This window comes from Mytilus galloprovincialis, chromosome 1 (genome assembly GCF_965363235.1).
Source record: "Mytilus galloprovincialis chromosome 1, xbMytGall1.hap1.1, whole genome shotgun sequence".
Classification (NCBI taxonomy): Eukaryota; Metazoa; Mollusca; class Bivalvia; order Mytilida; family Mytilidae; genus Mytilus; species Mytilus galloprovincialis.
The window spans coordinates 54703781-54723929 of NC_134838.1; the positions used below are offsets into that span (position 1 = coordinate 54703781).

Below are 20149 nucleotides of genomic sequence, written 5' to 3' on the forward strand. Positions count from 1 at the left end.
CAATTCAGAATCTGAGCAGTTTGTAGTGTAAACAGTAACAAATTAATTATTGTAATTTTATAAGTATTGGTTGTTTAAGTGTGCAGTAAGTACTACTGACAGAGTCAAGGAAATAAGGTACATAAAAGCCTAACATTATTTTTTATCAATGATACATTTAATAACTTCATTATCAAAAAGTACAATTTTAAAAAAACCTGTTTCACAGAATATATACCTACTTGTACTCTAAGACACCTCTCTAAAAGACCCAATTCTACATGTTTATCAAATATTCTAGTGATTCTGTCTGGATCTTCAGGATGACCTCTTGAACATAATAAAAATAAACTTTAAAGTTTCTTTTATCTTCCAGGAACCAAATCATACATTTTGTAAGTGATTAATTCTTTTTTACTCTCATTGTTTTTTTAAATATTAGAAGAGATTGAAACCTAGATAGCTCAAGCTATTATTTAATATAAGCTAGAGCCAAATGACTCAAGCTTTATCAACTGATTTCTATTTCAAAACCCTAAATGATGTTAAACAGCTCATTATTATATTTTCTGTAAACCCCACCCAGACCCTCAATTGCATTGGTACTTTTAACTGACAGAAATTAGTATATTAGTATATTGGTATGTGTTCCATTTACTCACAGAGTCAGTGCATCTTTTGAAGTATGGAACATAAGTGAACAATAGTTGATGATACAATGTATATTGTTTATTATTGCAAAAACTTAAAAAATGCTTTTCAAAAGTATGTGTCTTTTTTACTGGATAAATCTGTGAACAGAGAAGACAGAATATGTACAATTGTGTACATTTTTGTCAAGCATCCTCAAGGTTTAGTAATATAGATATATACTACTTTAAAACAAGAAATTTTGTTGATTTGCTGTGATTTGTTTTTGTGATAAATAACTTGTTAAGCAAATATATTAACTGGAAAAGAAGATCCATCACAACTATTCATGTTGGATTTGTATATTCATAACTCTACTTATATTACATTTGACATATTCACAACTATTTATATTGGGTTTGACATAATTCAAAATTATTTATGTTGGGTTTGGCATTTCCATAACTATTTATGTTGGGTTTGGCATATTCACAACTATTAATGTTTGGTTTGACATATTCACAACTATCTATAGTAGGTTTGACATATTCACAACTATTTATAGTAGGTTTGTCATATTCACAACTATTTATATTGAGTTTGACATATACACAACTATTTATGTTGAGTTTGACATATTCACAACTTCACAACTATTTATGTTGGGTTTGACATATTCACAACTATCTATGTTAGGTTTGGCATATTCACAACTATCTATGTTGGGTTTGACATATTCAGAACTACTTATATAAGGTTTGCCATATTCACAATTATTTATGTTGGGTTTGACATATTAACAACTATTTATGTTGGGTTTGATATATTCACAACTATCTATGTTGGGTTTGGCATATTCACAACTATTTATGTTGGGTTTGACATATTCAGATTCAGAACTATTTATATAAGGTTTGACATATTCAGAACTTTTTACATTGGGGACATATTCACAACTATCTATGTTGAGTTTGGCATTTCTACAATTATTTATATTAGATGTGACATATTCACAACTATTTATGTTGGGTTTGACATATTTACAACTGTTTATGTTTGGTATGCCATATTTACAACTATTTATGTTGGGTTTGACATATTCACAACTATCTATGTTAGGTTTGGCATATTCACAACTATTAATATTAGGTTTGACATATTCATTACTATTTATGTTGGGTTTGGCATTTCCACAAATATTTATGTTGGGTTTGACATATTCACAACTATTTATGTTGGATTTGACATATTCAAATTTATTTGTGTTGGGTTTAGCATTTCCACAACTATTTATGTTGAGTTTGACATATTCACAACTATTTATGTTGGGTTTGACATATTCAAAACTATTTTGACATATTCACAACTATTTATGTTGGGTTTGACATATTCAAAACTATTTATGTTGGGTTTGGCATTTCCACAACTATTATATAAGGTGTGACATATTCACAATTATTTATGTTGGGTTTGACATATTAACAACTATTTATGTTGGGTTTGATATATTCACAACTATCTATGTTGGATTTGGCATATTCACAACTATTTATGTTGGGTTTGACATATTCAGATTCAGAACTATTTATATAAGGTTTGACATATTCAGAACTTTTTACATTGGGGACATATTCACAACTATCTATGTTGAGTTTGGCATTTCCACAACTATTTATATTAGATTTTACATATTCACAACTATTTATGTTGGGTTTGACATATTTACAACTGTTTATGTTTGGTATGCCATATTTACAACTATTTATGTTGGGTTTGACATATTCACAACTATCTATGTTAGGTTTGGCATATTTACAACTATTATTATAAGGCTTGACATATTCATTACTATTTATGTTGGGTTTGGCATTTCCACAAATATTTATGTTGGGTTTGACATATTCACAACTTATTTATGTTGGATTTAACATATTCAGATTTATTTGTGTTGGGTTTAGCATTTCCACAACTATTTATGTTGAGTTTGACATATTCACAACTATTTATGTTGGGTTTGACATATTCAAAACTATTTATGTTGGGTTTGGCATTTCCACAACTATTTATATAAGGTGTGACATGTTCACAACTATTTATATTGAGTTTGACATATTCACAACTATTTATGTTGAGTTTGACATATTCACAACTATTTATGTTGGGTTTGTCAAATTCACAACTATTTATTTTAGGTTTGACATATTCACAACTATTTATGTTTGGTTTGGCATTTCCACAAATAATTATTTTGGGTTTGACATATTCACAATTATTTATCTTGCAATGTTCTTCTATTTACCAAAGTCATGAAAATATATTTCTCATGAAAAATATTGGTTACAATAAACAATAAAACATCTACTTGCACACTTATGTATTCCATTAAATGACAGCCAATCCTTTCAAGTGTAGATTATCAGCAGGCTTAAGTTTGAGCTATTTGGTTATTACATATATTTTTTTTCAGAAAGCTTTTGGATGCAAAATACAGTTTCTCTCATTAACAAAACCTCTACAAATGCAAACCAGTTAAATATAAGAAACAACTTCAAGTAGATCAATTGATATTTTATGCTAGTTTATTTGTCAGGTAAATAGGCAAATCTCAGCTGTCTGACAAGTAATTAACACAGGTGAAAAATTATTTTTTTTTTTATGAAAAAATATTTAATAATGGTTTACCTAGAATCAGCCTTGTGTGCCCGCATATCATCATCATATACTATACAGGTCCTGTTATAATAAACAAGAGAGATTTAATTAATCAAATAAAGCAATACACAAATAATACTATACTTAGTGCCTATAGAAAACAAACATGCCAGGAGCCTAAAATTCAGTGTTAGTCGTTTGTTGCTGTGTTACATTTTTGTTTTTTGCTCATTTTTTTTGTACATTAATTTGGCTGTTAGTTTTCTCATTTGAATTGTTTTACATTAGTCATTTCATGGTCTTTTATAACTCCCTAAACGGAATGGGATTTTCTAATTGATGTAGGTCATATGATGACCTACAGTTGTCAATTTCTGTGTCGTAGGGTCTCATGTGAAGAGTTGTCTAATTGGCAATCATAACACATTTCTTTAAATGCACTTTTCATAGATTTGGCTATATGTAGTTTGATCCTGCATCTATCTTGTTCAATTCCAGTAGCTAATTACAATAAGTCTAAAAGGAGTCAAAACAATACTGTGTATATAAAAATAAGAAGATGTTGTAAGATTGCCAATGAGGCAAATCTCGATCCAGAGACGAAATGACATAAAATAAGTATAAGTTCAGAGCATTTGATGGCATCTTATTCTTAAACTATTGTCCTGAACATGCATGAAATATTTGCCACTGGACATTAAGCAAACAACTATCAATCAATATTCATAAACTAAAATGAGCAAACATAAGCATGTTTATTAGCACATAAATATTCACCTGTAAGGAGGTCTCAATAATGCTGTCTCTGCAATAAGTTGATCAATGATCGGATCAAACTTTTTCTGTAAAAGATAAACTTCTTGGACTTCTTTTTCGTATGTGTATGTTAGTGGAAACATCTTTGAATCATTTTCTTCATTATTAAATTTGACATCTGATCTATAATAGAAGAAAAAATGCAATACTTTAATTCTAAATATACTTTCTATTTTATCTATTTATTTGGCCAAATAAAAATATATGTGTGGTTCCAGTAACCCTACCGTCCCTACTTTTTCGGCTTAAAAATAGCCTACCCTAAAGATTTTATTGTCATTTTTCATTAAGCACTGTTAAAGTCAGAATGTCTCTACCATAGACTCAATGTAAAAAAAAAACATAAAATAAAAAAAAAATCCCTACCTACCTACCCTAACTTTTTTTCAGATATAACTGGAACCACACATACGTTTTTATTTGGCCTTTAATTTAATGAATTCAAGAAGAGCCCAAGGTCTGTCAACTTGTGTGACTTATGAGGAATTCACTCACAAAAGAAGTTTTAAACTAGAGGCTCTAAAGAGCCTGTGTCGCTCACCTTGGTCTATGTGAATATTAAACAATGGACACAGATGGATTCATGACAAAATTGTGTTTTGGTGATGGTGATGTGTTTGTAGATCTTACTTTACTAAACATTCTTGCTGCTTACAATTATCTCTATCTATAACAGTACTTTCTGTGGAAAATGTTATTGAAAATCTTCAAATTTTAAGAAAATTGTTAAAAATTGACTATGAAGGGCAATAACTCCTTAGGGGGGTCAATTGACTATTTTCGTCATACTGACTTATTTTTAGTTTCTTATTTTGCTGTACATTATTGCTGTTTACAGTTTATCTCTATCTATAAAAATATTCAAGATAATAACAAAAAAACAGCAAAATTTTCTCAAAATTACCCATACAGGGGCAGCAACCTAACAACCAATTATCCGATTCATCTGAAAATTCCAAGGCAGATAGATCGTGACCTGATCAACAATTTTACTTCCTATCAGATTTGCTCTTAATGCTTTGGTTTTTGAGTTATAAGCCAAAAACTGCATTTTACCCCCATGTTCTATTTTTAGCCATGGCGGCCATCTTGGTTTGTTGGCCGAGTTACCGGACACATTTTTTTAACTGTATACCCCAATGATGATTATGGCTAAGTTTGGTTAAATTTGCCTCAGTAGTTTCAGAGGAGAAGATTTTTCTAAAAGATAACTAAGATTTACGAAAAATGGTTAAAAATTGACTATAAAGGGCAATTACTCCTAAAGTGGTCAACTGACCATTTTGGTCATGTTGACTTATTTGTAGATCTTACTTTGCTAAACATTATTGATGTTTACAGTTTATCTCTATCTATAATAATATTCAAGATAATAACCAAAAAGAGCAAAATTTCCTTAAAATTACCATTTCAGGGGCAGCAACCCAACAACAGAATGTCCGATTCATCTGAAAATTTCAGGGCAGATAGATCTTGACCTGATGAACAATTTTACCCTGTCAGATTTGCTCCTAAATGCTTTGGTTTTTGAGTTATAAGCCAAAAACTGCATTTTACCCCTATGTCCTATTTTTAGCCATGGCGGCCATCTTGGTTGGTTGGGCAGCGCACCGGACACATTTTTTAAACTAAATACCCCAATGATGATTATGGCCAAGTTTGGTTAAATTTGGCCCAGTAGTTTCAGAGGAGAAGATTTTTCTAAAAGATTACTAAGATTTACGAAAAAAATGGTTAAAAATTGAATATAAAGGGCAATAACTCCTAAAGTGGTCAACTGACCATTTTGGTCATGTTGACTTATTTGTAGATCTTACTTTGCTGAACATTATTGCTGTTTACAGTTTATCTCTATCTATAATAATATTCAAGATAATAACCAAAAAGAGCAAAATTTCCTTAAAATTACCATTTCAGGGGCAGCAACCCAACAACGGAATGTCCGATTCATCTGAAAATTTCAGGGCAGATAGATTTTGACCTGATGAACAATATTACCCCATATCAGATTTACTCTAAATGCTTTGGTTTTTTAGTTATAAGCCAAAAACTGCATTTTACCCCTATGTTCTATTTTTAGCCAGGACGGCCATCTTGGTTGGTTGGCCGGGTCACCGGACACATTTTTTTAACTAGATACCCCAATGATGATTGTGGCCAAGTTTGGTTAAATTTGGCCCAGTAGTTTCAGAGGAGAAGATTTTTGTAAAAGTTAACACAGGACGACGACGGATGACGACGGATGACGACGGACGATGACGGCGGACGCCGGACTCCAAGTGATGAGAAAAGCTCACTTGGCCTTTCGGCCAGGTGAGCTAAAAACTAATCTCAAAATCATCCTTTAAATAAACTGAATACCACAAAACAAGCATCCAACAGTGTTAAAATTGCATCTAAGCACAAAAATACTAATTTAAATCTATGAAATATTTGGCTACATACATTGTGCACTTGACTAAGGGATGCATTGTGTCGTCTAGGGTCTTAGTGGGGATACATGTATTAAAAAGTGTCCAGTTTAAGGCCTATCAATATTAGCAATTGTTATTAAATTGTTCAAACAAACAGTTTACAACTTTAATGTCACATTCATTATTTTTGTTTTCTGCAAACTACTGTCATACCATGGCCAGTATGTATATCAAATATTGTTTTATCTCCATTTTTGTCAGGATTCAAAATAAGTCTCACAAACTCACATGACCTAAACCTGTCTTTGGCAGGTAAAAATTTCAGACAATGTTTTATCCTGTCAGTGCACCTTATTCTTATACCAGGGGCATATAGGGGGGTCTCTGCATAAAAGAAAGTGAAATAAAATTGCCATTTCATAATGAACGAACAATAATAATTTCTTGCACAATGATCTCTTATTGATGTCATGAAACACAGTGAATAACCAACCTTTTTCACTGCTGCAGATGAAATAAAAATGGCAAAACATGTTGCACGAAATAACCCTTTACCACCCTCTTATCCTTAAGGAAATTTATCCACTTTTTAGAAGATGTTTTCTTCTTTCTATTACAGTGGTATTGCTTGTCATCTTTGCTTTTAGTTATTCTATTTACTTTTCAATTATCAATGATATAGCCAAAATCTGCAAAATTTGCTAAAAAATTAAATTTCAGGGGCAATAACTTCAAAATGGAATGTTTGATTTTCAGAAATTTTAAGGTTATGTAGACCTTGACATTCTGAAAGTATTTATCTTATCATAAATTTTTTCTTGAACTAATAACTTCTGTTTCACACCTCCAGTTCAAGTTTTTGGGAATCCTTAAGGAAAGTTCACACAATGATTTCAGACATGACGATTTTTAAAAAGATTTACGTCATTCAGACACCAGCAGACGCCAAATGATGACAACAGCTCACAATTACCTTATAAGGTCATTTTCATCATGTGTAAAGAATTTTTCATAAGTTTATTGTACAAACCGCCAGACCAAACTGTCTGGGTGGTAATTATATTAGCAGATTTAGTGAAATGTCAAACGTACTGTTTGAAATAAAGATATATAATCTCTTTATTTATGCTGTTTTATACATTAATCTAACGTTTAAATTTTAACAGGTTACCTGGGTGGTAATTTGTTGACCTCTTCAAAAGAACAGAACTCTTCAGTATCATCTTCCAGTAAGTCTTGGTAATGAAAGCAAGACCAATAGGGCCTCAGTACTTTAATTACGTTTAAGATGGTTCCTGCAACGCTAAAATAAATTTTAAAAAATCATTCTGTTTCCATCTTACATAAAAAAAACTAAACTAGGATGCAAAAGATGAAAAACATGTGAATAAGACTCATTTGTATGTCATCTTTTTGTATTTCTTTGTCACCCTTAGTTTTTGGTTGGGTTTCGTTTTGCTCAGTCTTTAAGGTGGTACCCAACACTTTCACTAAAATTGATTTGGCTCGTTTAATTTTCATAAAATTTTGTCAAAATATTTACTTTGACCCTTTAACAAAAATATAAAAATTTTTAAATTTTGAACCAACCGTTTCGTCAGAAAAATTACACTGGTTATATAGCAGTTTGAAAAATATCAATTTTGATCATTGAGAAGCTTAATATTCTTTTTACAACACAACGTAATTAAAAAGTTTAGCTGACTTTACAGAGTTATCTCCCTGTAGTGTTAGGTACCACCTTAATTTTTTAGTTGTGTTTTGTGTGCTGTTTTTCCGCCCTGATGTTGTCAGCTTCAATGATTTAAACAAAATGTACCTCAATCTACACTTTTAAATCCAAATCAAATCATAAAAAGCATTAAATTCTTAACTAGAAAAACAAATTTAAAAAGAAGCTATTTTCTTTTTTCATCCCACACTTATTTGTCACCTTTATTTTTTCAAAATATTTCCCTTAAAGGCGCATAAGCTGTCAAATTCCTTTTTGCCAATTTAACTCAAAGTCGTATATTGTATTATAACATACTAAAACCTGTATTTAAATTACAATAAGTCTTAAATAAGCAATAAACAATGCATGGACTTAATAAAATTATCAGCCTGTTGTGCATATTTAAGTCTCAAAGACAACATCTAATTGTCCATTTGTGGATAGAACCAGTCAGAGGAATGGTTCTGCCTTTTTCAATTTCAATGTTGACATTCTGTTTATTTTAATAGCTGAACACACCTACGACATAACCCATCTCAAGCTAAGGGGTTAATTTGAAGTTCACATGAATACAGATGCACTTGAGGTCAATTTAATCAATTGCAAGTCATGACACAAGAGATTTTTGTATGTATTTCCCTTAGGGTCCTGTGTTAAACTAAGTCCCTCGATGGCGGCCATCTTGGATGATGGATCGGCTACAAAGTAAGAACACTTAGTCAGAACCTCATAAGGAGCATTCATGCTATGTTTAGTTTCAATCCATTCAGTGGTTCTCTTAAAGAAGTCAATTGTATGCATTTCCCCTAGATTCCTATGTTAAACTAAGTCTCTCACTGGCGGCCATTTTGAATGATGGATCGGCTACAAAGTAACAACACTTGGTCAGCATCTTGTAAAGAACATTCATGCTATGTTTTGTGTCATTCCATTCCGTGGTTCTCTACAAGAAGTCATTTGTATGCATTTCCCGTAGGGTCCTATGTTAAACTAAGTTCCCAGCTGGTGGCTACTTGGATGAGGGATCGGCTACAAAGTAACAACACTTGTTCAGCTCCTCATAAGGAACATTCATGCTATGTTTAGTTTGATTCCATTCAGTGGTTCTCTAAAAGAAGTCATTTGTATGCATTTCCCATAGGGTCCTTTGTTAAACTAAGTCCCTTGCTGGCGGCCATTTCGGATGATAGAAAGGCTTCAAAGTAACAACACTTGGTCAGGACCTTGAAAAGAATATTCATGCTATCTTGAGGGTTATTCACTTTTGTTGTGGAAGAAAATAACGTCTTGCTAGTTTAGATGCTTTATGATCGTAAGATAAGATACGTAACAATAACGTTACGTTACATTAACAATAGTGTGCGCGAAAGTACGGGAAACAATTACATAAGATCAAGTGCTAAAGTCTCTTGGCCTATATTCACGACATTCTGGGGGCCTCAAAATGCATAAGAAATAAAATTATTTTAAATGATAAATAATCAAAACTTTAAAGTTCTATAAATGGATCACATTGAAAGTTTTTTGTAATTTCACTTTACGTTAAATGTCCTTCACAAAAATCCCATAACAGTTACTATAGTTCTAATGGATATAACTTCACAATTGGTCGTGTGGTAACTAGTCCTCTAGAAGTCTGTACTTTTGCTGCTCGAATAAGTCCATCTCCTCCTTTGATGACGTCTTCTATTGTTCCTAATCTCCATAAAAGTCGTGGCGATTCACTTCCTAGTTGAACTACATCACCGATGTTAACTTGTCCAGTATGTTTTCCAGAGGCTCGATGATATTCACGTAATCCGGTAAGATATTCATTAGACCAGCGTTTTGAGAAATGGTCTAATAAGAGTCCTTTTCTCTCAAATAGTTTGTTTGCTGTAATCATATCAAGTTCTCGAATATTCGCGTTGTGTTCGTCGTTGTGCATCTCTGTGGTCGTAATAATCCTTCCGTGTAAAAGATGATGGCATCAAGGGTTCAGGATCTCTTATATCTGAAGATATGTATGTAAGTGGGCGATTGTTTATAATAGTTTCAATCTCAGTGAGTATTGTTGTCAAAGATTGTTCGCTGACGAGTGCTTTACCAAATACTTTCTTTAATGTCATTTTCGTTAAGCCAATTAGACGTTCCCACCATCCGCCATACCACGGCGCTCCTTTCGGAATGAATTTCCAGTTGATATGTAAATTCAGCTGACTTTGAAGTGCATTTGATGCGGCTACAAATGTAGGCGCGTTATCAGAATAAATAGTTTGTGGTGTTCCTTTTCGACTGATAAAACGTCTAAATGCTAGGATAAAAGTGTTCAATGACAAATCAGGTACAAGTTCCAAATGTATAGCTCGTATACATGCACATGTGAATAAACATATATATACCTTTCGCGGTTGTTTTGATGTATCCTTGATGTGTAGAGGTCTGGCAAATCTATCCCAGTTGTACAAAATGGTATGGTGTCTTTTACTCGATCCTTTGGTAGTGGTGGTGGTTCCAGGCTGTTATACGGTTTACCAATTATTTTTTGGCACTGTATGCATTTACGTAAGACACTGTTCACACATTGTAAAATTGCTGGTATCCAGTAAGATTGCCTTATATGTGTTATTGTCTGACCGACTCCTGTATGTAGATTTCCTAGATGTGCGTCCATAATAACAAAATCTGTAAGTTTGTGGTTCTTTGGTAATAATATAGGAAACTTCGCGTTTTCTTCTAGAGATGAATTTTGTATTCTGCCTTTACATCGTATGATTCCATTTTCATCCAATATAAACGTAACTGTTGAACAAGCGGTAGTGATTTAACTTTCGGATTTAACGAAATATGTTCTAGCTCTTTCATGAACCTGTCTTGCTGTGTATCTTTGATCCATAAATCCATAGCTAATGAAATGTCCTCTTTTGTTAGACTTGTTCTTAGGTTCCTGTCACCTTGTGAACTCCGTAGTCGATATGGACGTTTTTTCTGGCAGTTCTTAACGAATTTCAAGACGTATCCAGTTACAGTTAAAAGTTTATTTAGATCAGAATACCTGTTCATGTCTATGATTTGTGATATTCGCGGCGGATCACTTGGTATTTTATCGTCACTTCTGTATGTCTTTGGTCCGGTGATATTAGATAGCTGAGTGCTTATATCCACATGTCCTGTCCACGTAGGCCATTTACGCTCGTCTGTTATCCACTGGGGTCCATTCATCCATAATGTTGAATCTTCAAATTGCGATGCAGTCAATCCACGTGTTTGTAGGTCAGCAGGGTTCATTTCTGTGGGTACATATTTCCATTCATGAGTTTCAGTTAATTCTTTAATTTCACTAACACGATTTTTTACAAACTTGTTTAACGATTTCGATGAGGTGAGCCAGTGCAGTACTATTTGGCTGTCGCTCCAAAATACTGCTCTTTTAACTCCTAAGTTTTCGATTACATCTTTTGAGAGTCGTGCTCCAATCACTGCAGCCATTAATTCTAATTTTGGTAAAGTTATCAATTTTAACGGTGCAACACGGTTCTTCGCGATAACAAGTGTCGACTCTGTGCCTTTACTCAAGTAAACTGAAGCTCCGTATGCTTTCTGACTTGCATCAACAAAAATGTGTAGAGTAGTGTCGCTGGTTTCCTCGTCATGGTTTTCAAAATAGTATCTCTGTATTTTAAGTTTCGTAGTTATCTGTAAGATGTCATTCTTCACATCGGTCCATTCGTTTTCAATTTCTTTTGGTAGTGTCTCGTCCCATGCATATCCTTTTTTCCAAAGATCTTAAATAAGTGTTTTTGCTCTAATTGTTATCGGTCCGAGTAGTCCTAACGGGTCATATATAGCGGAAGACTGTCTCAAAAGTTCACGTTTTGTCAACTGTGTGTCCATCTTTAATTGTTTTGTTTCGGCAAAGCTGAGTGTATCTGAGTTTGTATCCCAGCGCATTCCCAATATTTTTGTCACCTTGTCTGCATCCAGTACTTTTTCCGATAAGGCTAAATCTCTGAGTTTGTCGCTGTTCGACATCCATGAACGTAAGTTGAAGCCTCCCTGTTTTAGCAACTCTCTGGATTCATGGAAGTATTTAATTGCGGCTTCTTCCGAGTCCATGCTAGATAGTATATTGTCAACATATAGATCTTCTTGTAGAATAGAAGCTACTTTGCTCGGATTCATGGATAAATGTTTCAGTAATGTTGCGTTTAAAATAAACGGCGAACACGTTGCTCCAAAAAGAACAACTTTGAATCTGTACATAATCAACTCACTTGTCGGGTCAGTTGAATCGGACAACCAAAAGAAACGTGTGGCGTCTCGGTCATCATTGTCAAGTCTTACTTGTAAAAATGCTTTTTCTATGTCCGTTGTGATGCCATATTTTCCTAATCTAAATCTTGTAAGTATGCTTGTCAATTTATTTAAAATAGGTGGTGCTGAAGATAGGCAGTCATTAAGGCTGGGTAAATCTGGATTTCCATGGCAACTGCAGTCATATACAATCCTAATAGGGGTCGTGTTTGAATCTTTCTTAACGGGATGGTGTGGTATGTAGTGGATTCTTCCATGCTCGCGATCTATTTCTGTAATGGGTACCTTTTCTATGAAGTCTTTCATCTCCTGTTCTTTGATAATCTTGTCGTATAGATTTAACATATCCGGATCTTTAGCCAACCTATCGATAACATTCTGAGTCCTCCTTCTTGCTATATATTCATTAGTGGGTAACTCGGGATGATCTTGTTTCCATGGTAGTCTTGCGACATATTTATTTTCCTTAAATGTTATGCTAGAGTTTTGGTACTCAAGCATTAGGTTTTGTACATTTTTTGTGTTTTCATCAGAATCCGCCTCTAATCCGCACGACTCAATTTCCCAAAATTTCTGTAAATCGCACTCCTCGGGTTTGTGCGCAACTAAGACATTCATCATCGTAGAGTTCCATTGTTGAGTGTTGATATCTGTGTTCAGTGGTCCTGATAGCAAATAGCCTATTTTAGATTTAACAGCTGTTGGTCCGTCACCTCGAATAATTTCATCTTGTACTAAAGACCAGTAGTAGTCTGCTCCAACGAGAAGTGAAATGGAAAACTTTTCATCCTGCGTGACTGGAAGGGCAAGTTGTAATCCTCGTAAATAGGGCAAGCTGTTAATGTTTACCCGTTTCTTCATATAAATCGGTGCGGCAATTTTTGGAACAATAATTACTTCCATTGGAATTCTTTCTTTTCTTTCGGTCTCAAAGAATAATGTTGCTTTCTCCAGGTTGCGTACATCACCTTCTTTCCCGCCAAATGCAGAAATTTGCATGCTTACTATACCAGTTGGTTTGATATGGAGTTTCTCTACTAGTTCTTGAGAAATAAATGAATTCTGGGCGCCTTCATCGAGTAGAATGTTAGTCATAACACTTTCATCATGGTACCATACGGGCGCTACGGCGGTTTTCAATAGAATTTCGGTATGTGCTGTAACTGCAGAATGCATAGCGGCGCTCTTTGTTTCTGTGGTACTTTGTAGCTCTTCGTTGACAGGTTTTGTTACGGCTTTATTTTCATTTGAAGTGGAGTTTTCATTTAGTAAATTATTACGGCAGATGCTACTGTGATGTTTCTTACTGCAATTTCGGCAACTGTATTTTGACTTGCATTCCGAAACCTTGTGATTACCGAAACAGTTAAAGCAAACTCGTTTTTCCTTTACGATTTGGGTGCGGGCGTTTATATCGGTGATCTTTGTACATTCATTTGGGTGATGCGGGTTTTGACAAAACAAACACGGCCTTTTAGTCTTAACGGAACTATTGTTGTTACTATCTTTAAACCCTGTTGACTTCCATGTTTTATTTGTAGTTTCTGTCACGAACGATGTGGTGGGGATAATATCGGTTTCAATAGGATTGGCGTTAGCGGCCTCTTGGATACAAATTTCTTTCTTTATTGCTTTGCGTAAACTTGAAATATCCCAATCATCATTACCGTGGTCTCGAGTAATATTTTGTCTGACAAAACATGGAAGCTTGTTGAGTATTAGTGGTATCAAAAGGCTTCCGTACGATTCCTGATATCGACCCATTCCTTCTAGTTCACGTATATTACTTTCTATTGTGTCACTGAACGATTTCAGTCCCCTAATTCCGGGCGTTGGTGCAGGCAAATTTAGCAAATTTTGCATGTATGCGTTTACTATTTTGTGTTGTTGGCCAAATCTCTCGTGTAGAATTTGTATTGCTTGATTATAGTTTGTATTAGTCATTTGCATTCCCGAAATACACTGGCTAGCTTCTCCATAAAGTTGCGACTTTAAATAATTAAATCGTTGCACGTCACTCAATGAAGGATTTTCATGTACGGAATTATTATAGGAATCCCAAAAGGCTGACCATTCCAATAGATTTCCGCCGAAAGTTGGCAAGTTGAGTTTAGGCAATTTGTTATAATGACTTGACACTGTGGAGGTGGGCATGCTTGACTGGCTTAGGCTTGTTTGCTCTGAGTTAAAAATTATCTGGTTAGAATGTTCTTGCACGCTGGGGTTATTGCATATAAAATCTGATGCATTAGGGTTAAGAGCTGATTGATTTTTAGACTGACTAACACTTACTTCTTTTATGAACTTTTCAATTTTCGTTATTCCAATTTGAAAACTAACTCGTATCTGTCAACTTCTTCAATTTCTTCGTCGAGGTCTTCTTCTTCTTCAATAGATTCTAAAATCTTCTCATTGAGGTCGGACAATGTCTTCTTCTTGGTTTTGATAAGCTCCATCATGGATTTGAGGTTGACAACATCTTGTTGCGGTTCTTCTGTCGGGTCTGCTTTTTTCACTAGCTTCATTACTGCTCAACGATGTGCGGCTCGTACTGTTTTGAGTTTTGAACTCATCTCTAGTTGAGGTTTTCGTCACGGCACCAATATCTTGAGGGTTATTCACTTTTGTTGTGGAAGAAAATAACGTCTAGCTAGTTTAGATGCTTTATGATCGTAAGATAAGATACGCAACAATAACGTTACGTTACATTAACAATAGTGTGCGCGAAAGTACGGTAAACAATTACATAAGATCAAGTGCTAAAGTCTCTTGGCCTATATTCACGACACGTGCTATGTTTTGTTTCATTCCATTCAGTGGTTTTCTAAAAGAAGTAATTTGAATGCATTTCCCATAGGGTCTTATGTTAAACTAAGTCCATAGCTGGCGGCCATCTTTGATAATGGATCAGCTACAAAGTAACAACACTTGGTCAGCACCTCATAAAGAACATTATACCATGTTTGGTTTCATTTCATTCAGTGGTTCTCTAGAAGAAGTTCAAAATGTAAAAAGTGAAAGACAACGACGACAGACATACAACAGAAGCCAGACGCCAAGAGATGAGAAAAGCTCACTTGGCCCTTCAGGGCCAGGTAAGCTAAAAAGTAAAAAAATGCAATTTGAGAGTGAATTTGAAAATCATTGAGGACTCAAAATTCCAAATAAAATTGCTTAATACATGTACAGTAATCTATTCCTGGAGTAGAAAATCCTTAAAATTTTGAAGAATTCAAGGTTTTGTATAAACTTTATTTATAATTATGACCATATAAAAACTAGAATAAACAGCTGCGCCATGAGCACATGATACGCCCGACGTCTTGTGTGGAAGTTTTATGCAATAATCATAAATAGTTTCTGAGAAAGTTTAAAGCAATAACCATATATTGTTTTTGAGACAAGGTGGGACATGTGAAACCCCCCACCCTATTTTTTTTCAAAAAATAAAATTTTAAATCAAACCAAAAAGTATACAGATCTTTAGATTAATATAACAAAGACTTTTGTAAAGTTTTAAGCAATAATCATAAATTGTTTTTGAGATACGGCACGACATGTAAAAAAAACCTCCCCCTTTTTTTACAAAATACTCAATAACTCAAAAATGAAATTTTGAATCATCACCAAAAAGTATACAGATCTTTACATTAATATAACAAAGCTATGTGTAAAGTTTAAAGCAATAACCATAAATGGTTTTTGAGATATGGTGCGACATGAAAAAAAAAAACCCTCCCCCTTTTTTACAAAATACTCAATAACTCAAAAATGAAATTTTGAATCACCACCAAAAGGATACAGATATTAAGATTAATATAACTAAAAAGTGTTTAAAGTTTAAAGCCATAATCAAGAATCGTTTTTGAGATACGGTGCGACATGTGAAAAAAACACACCCCTGTTTTAGTTACAAAGTGCTGTAACTCAAAAAGTTTAAATCTTATTTTCACCAAAAAGTATACAGATCTTTTGACCATCATAAGAAACAACTAAATTAAGTTTCATGAAATTTGGATAAGTCATTCTCAAGTTACGGTGTGGCATGTTTACGCTGGACAAACAGACGGACAGACAGACAGACGGACGGCACGACAGAGGGACGGACACCGGACATTTGTATACCATAATACGTCCCGTCAAAATTTTGACGGGCGTATAAAAAGTTCTTTATATTGTTAACTTTTTTTCTAATAAAGTCTTACCTATCTGATGGTTCATTTTGAGGAGGTAGTAATGGAGATGGATCTCTTAGTAATGCCTTCAATGTCAAGGCCACAGATTCTGACAGAGATTTAATACAGTAACCACCCTAAAATATTCAAATATAATAATTACAGAATAACTAATCGAAGAATTCAAATAGAGAAAAATATTCAACGAGTGACCGAACAACACATTAATTCACGAATGCGTGTAGCGCATGAGTTAATTATAAGTGTTGTTCGGTCACGAGTTGAATATTTTTCGATATTTGAATTCTTTAATTAGTTATTCTTTTTATTACATTGGCAAATGGCTTTTTTTTTTTTAAGAAATTAATGTAAAACATGTAAGGAACTATATTTTTTTCTACACATTCACAATTTGTTTTGATCCGTCGTTATCTACGTCTTGACAACGCCTATTGTTGTATGACGTCAGAGAGTGAAATAACTACGTTTATTTCACATGTGAAATTATCGGTTTTTATTTAACTGGGAAATCAATGTAATTCATTGCAACCAATGTAATAATGTGTTTCACATACTTTATGATGCTATTTTTTTTTTTACATCATTCTCAAATTGGTAAATTGAATAAAAAAAAAATCTAGTCTTTTTGAAGTGGTTCATTACTGAACGATAGTCTGTTTGTCAATTCTGTAATTGACACTGTAGATAAACATTAAATTTATGAGTTGCTTTCTTCAGAAGATCATAGATTTTCATTGACAACGGGAACCTAGCGGAAATACTAATATTTATCTATTAGTTATATATATGTTTTTCAGACATAAAGTTTAGAAATAGAAAGGAGTACAAAAAAATCTCAAAACATTATAACCATAAAGGTCATAAAAAAGAAAACATTTTACCAACAAAGATCATAAAAAAGAAATCATATATCAACAAAGATCAATTTTACATGAAGAATATAATTATATTTATTCAAATCATTTAAGATTCAATCATTACATCATTTTCCTATTTATTATATGAGTACCTCCAGACAAACACACACTCTTCCATCAGCTAATCCCATCAAATAATGTGTCATATGACCAAAACATGCAGGTGATACCATCATTTCTCCCTATATAAAATAAAACAAATTCTTTTATAAGTTTCAACAAAATTCTATAGTGACTTCACAACCATTTTTTACATCTTTGGAAGACCATACACATAGATTGTTATGACAGATGTGCAAACTACTACACCATTTCAAACCTAAACAATATTTTTCTCTTTGCTTGTTATGAGCGCTTTTTGAAAATATATTGATAAAAATAAATGAAATATTATATTTCCTAATTTGTAACTTTTTGGCAAGGATATAAATATATGAAAATAAATAGTTTATCTTATCTTAATTATATCAATTACAATAGCAAAAAAAAATTAAATATGTAAACATTAAATAAATAATCCTCATACTCGTGATGTCCTTTTTATTTTATTAACAATATAGCATATATTTTACTTCATATATCAAATTATTATTCTTAATAAAAAAGTTTTTAATTTAGAAATAATAGATGGCAGCCCTAGATTTGTTTTCATTTAACCATGGGTTGGGCATTCTTATTCGATTATTTTACCCTGAGCATTAGCGAGGTGTAAAATATGATTGTAAATGCCCAACCCATGGTTAAATGAAAACAAATCTACAGCTGCCATGAATTATTTCGATTCTAATAGGACAAATTGGATATTTTTTTTAATTTTTAACAGTTAAAGCCCTATACATATAATACTGTTTTGGCTGCTCCGTTTTACCCAATTTTGATAATATTAAATAATTCAATAGATATAGGAAGAGGTGGTGTGAGTGCCAATGAGACAACTCTTCTTCCAAATAACAATTGAAAAAAAGTAAACCATTGTAGGTCAATGTACGGCCTTCAACACAGAGCCTTGGCTCACATCAAACAACAAGCTATAAAGGGCCCCAATATTACTAGTGTGAAACCATTCAAACAGGAAAACCAACGGTCTAATCTATATAAAATAAAAAAAGTGTTTTTTTTTTTAATCACATTTTTCACTTATTTATTTTCTTCCAATGTAATTGTATTCGTTCTGAGGCGTACAAGAAGCTTTAAAACACTCGTTATTAACATGTGATTTTTTGTTTAGGGAAACATACTTGTGATGTCACCTTGTTTTGTTGCCATGCCAAGACAATAACATCATTTCATGGAATTTTTGTTTTATGAAATTTTACCATGAAAAATAAATTGAAATGGATTGTTTTGTTTATTTTGCTGTAGAATAGAGATAAATATATTGAATCTGAATCCTGGCCTATGTAAACTGGGGGGTTTTGATGTCAAAAATTGAGAATATCTGGTAGTATAAACAAGTTGGTCTTAACACGGAACAGGAATTTTTGTGTATTACTGTGTTTGCGCTAAATGTAGATATATTGTGATTATACTGGTTGACTTTAATAAGTCGTAATATTAGAATATAACATTAATACATAAGTTTATATAAACCCCAGACATAACTTGTGATCTTACCAATTCTGAAATTAAATGGTCAATTATACATAGAATAATGGCATTTTTGTTTTTGATACTGACTTTATCAGGCAGAATATCAAGCGAGCCATAAGGGCACAGTTCTGCATTTTTAAAGCTCTTAAAATTATAAACTGTTATTGCGAACCCAGTTGAACCTTTCCATAGATTCACCTGATAGTTACCTGTCCATTTAAACTTTTGGCAGTTCTATTGTCCCATCTAATAAATACAACAGGTATTGTTCTCTGTATAGTTTATTCACTCAGACCTTTAAATTTCTTCTAAGAGAAATCTATCACTCATTGATTAATCTACCTGAGTAAAAAATTAACTGCTAAATTAGATGGACATAACATGTTTACTATTTATAAAAAACTGTATATGAGTTTGAATGTATTATATTTTCAATCTGTTGATTGTAAACACTGATTCAAACATTAATAAAAGTTGATTTCTGACAAAAAAATCAACATTATTCCTATTTCGAAAAAAAAATTGATAAAAAAAACCTAAAAATGTTGATGTTTATATATTAAGGCCTTCTAAAAAGTATTCTATAACTAAACAAAAACTAAAAGATGCAAATTTTCATACGAACAACACTTTTTTTTTTAAAACTTTTTATGATTAAATTATTATTTATTTTGGACAAATTAAAAAAAATATTTAATTTATTTTAATAAACATCAAATCACAGGCATTTTTGTTTATGTGAAACATGTAATTTCCATCAATTTAGCAGATAAACTTTTTACTCTGGTAGATTAATCAATGAGTGATAGATTTCTCTTAGAAGAAATTTAAAGGTCTGAGTGAATAAACTATACAGAGAATAATACCTGTTATATTTGTTCAATGGGACAATAGAACTGCCAAAAGTTTAAATGGACAGGTAGTTATCAGGTGAATCTATGGAAATGT

The 20149-nt window shown here is 32.9% G+C and overlaps 1 protein-coding gene across 3 annotated transcripts in view; it reads right to left on the reverse strand.

Moving 5' to 3' along the window:
• LOC143078966 (protein deacetylase HDAC6-like) overlaps positions 1–20149 on the reverse strand; it is an 87643-nt gene that overhangs the window by 32654 nt on the left and 34840 nt on the right. For all 3 annotated transcript variants that reach the window (XM_076254064.1, XM_076254054.1, XM_076254049.1), the window contains exons 13-18: positions 17704–17793; positions 16704–16810; positions 7663–7794; positions 4039–4200; positions 3292–3342; positions 222–309 (exon numbers count right to left, since the gene is read on the reverse strand). In XM_076254064.1, coding sequence (XP_076110179.1) covers positions 222–309; positions 3292–3342; positions 4039–4200; positions 7663–7794; positions 16704–16810; positions 17704–17793 — 630 coding nt within the window. The remainder of the gene's footprint in view (positions 1–221; positions 310–3291; positions 3343–4038; positions 4201–7662; positions 7795–16703; positions 16811–17703; positions 17794–20149) is intronic.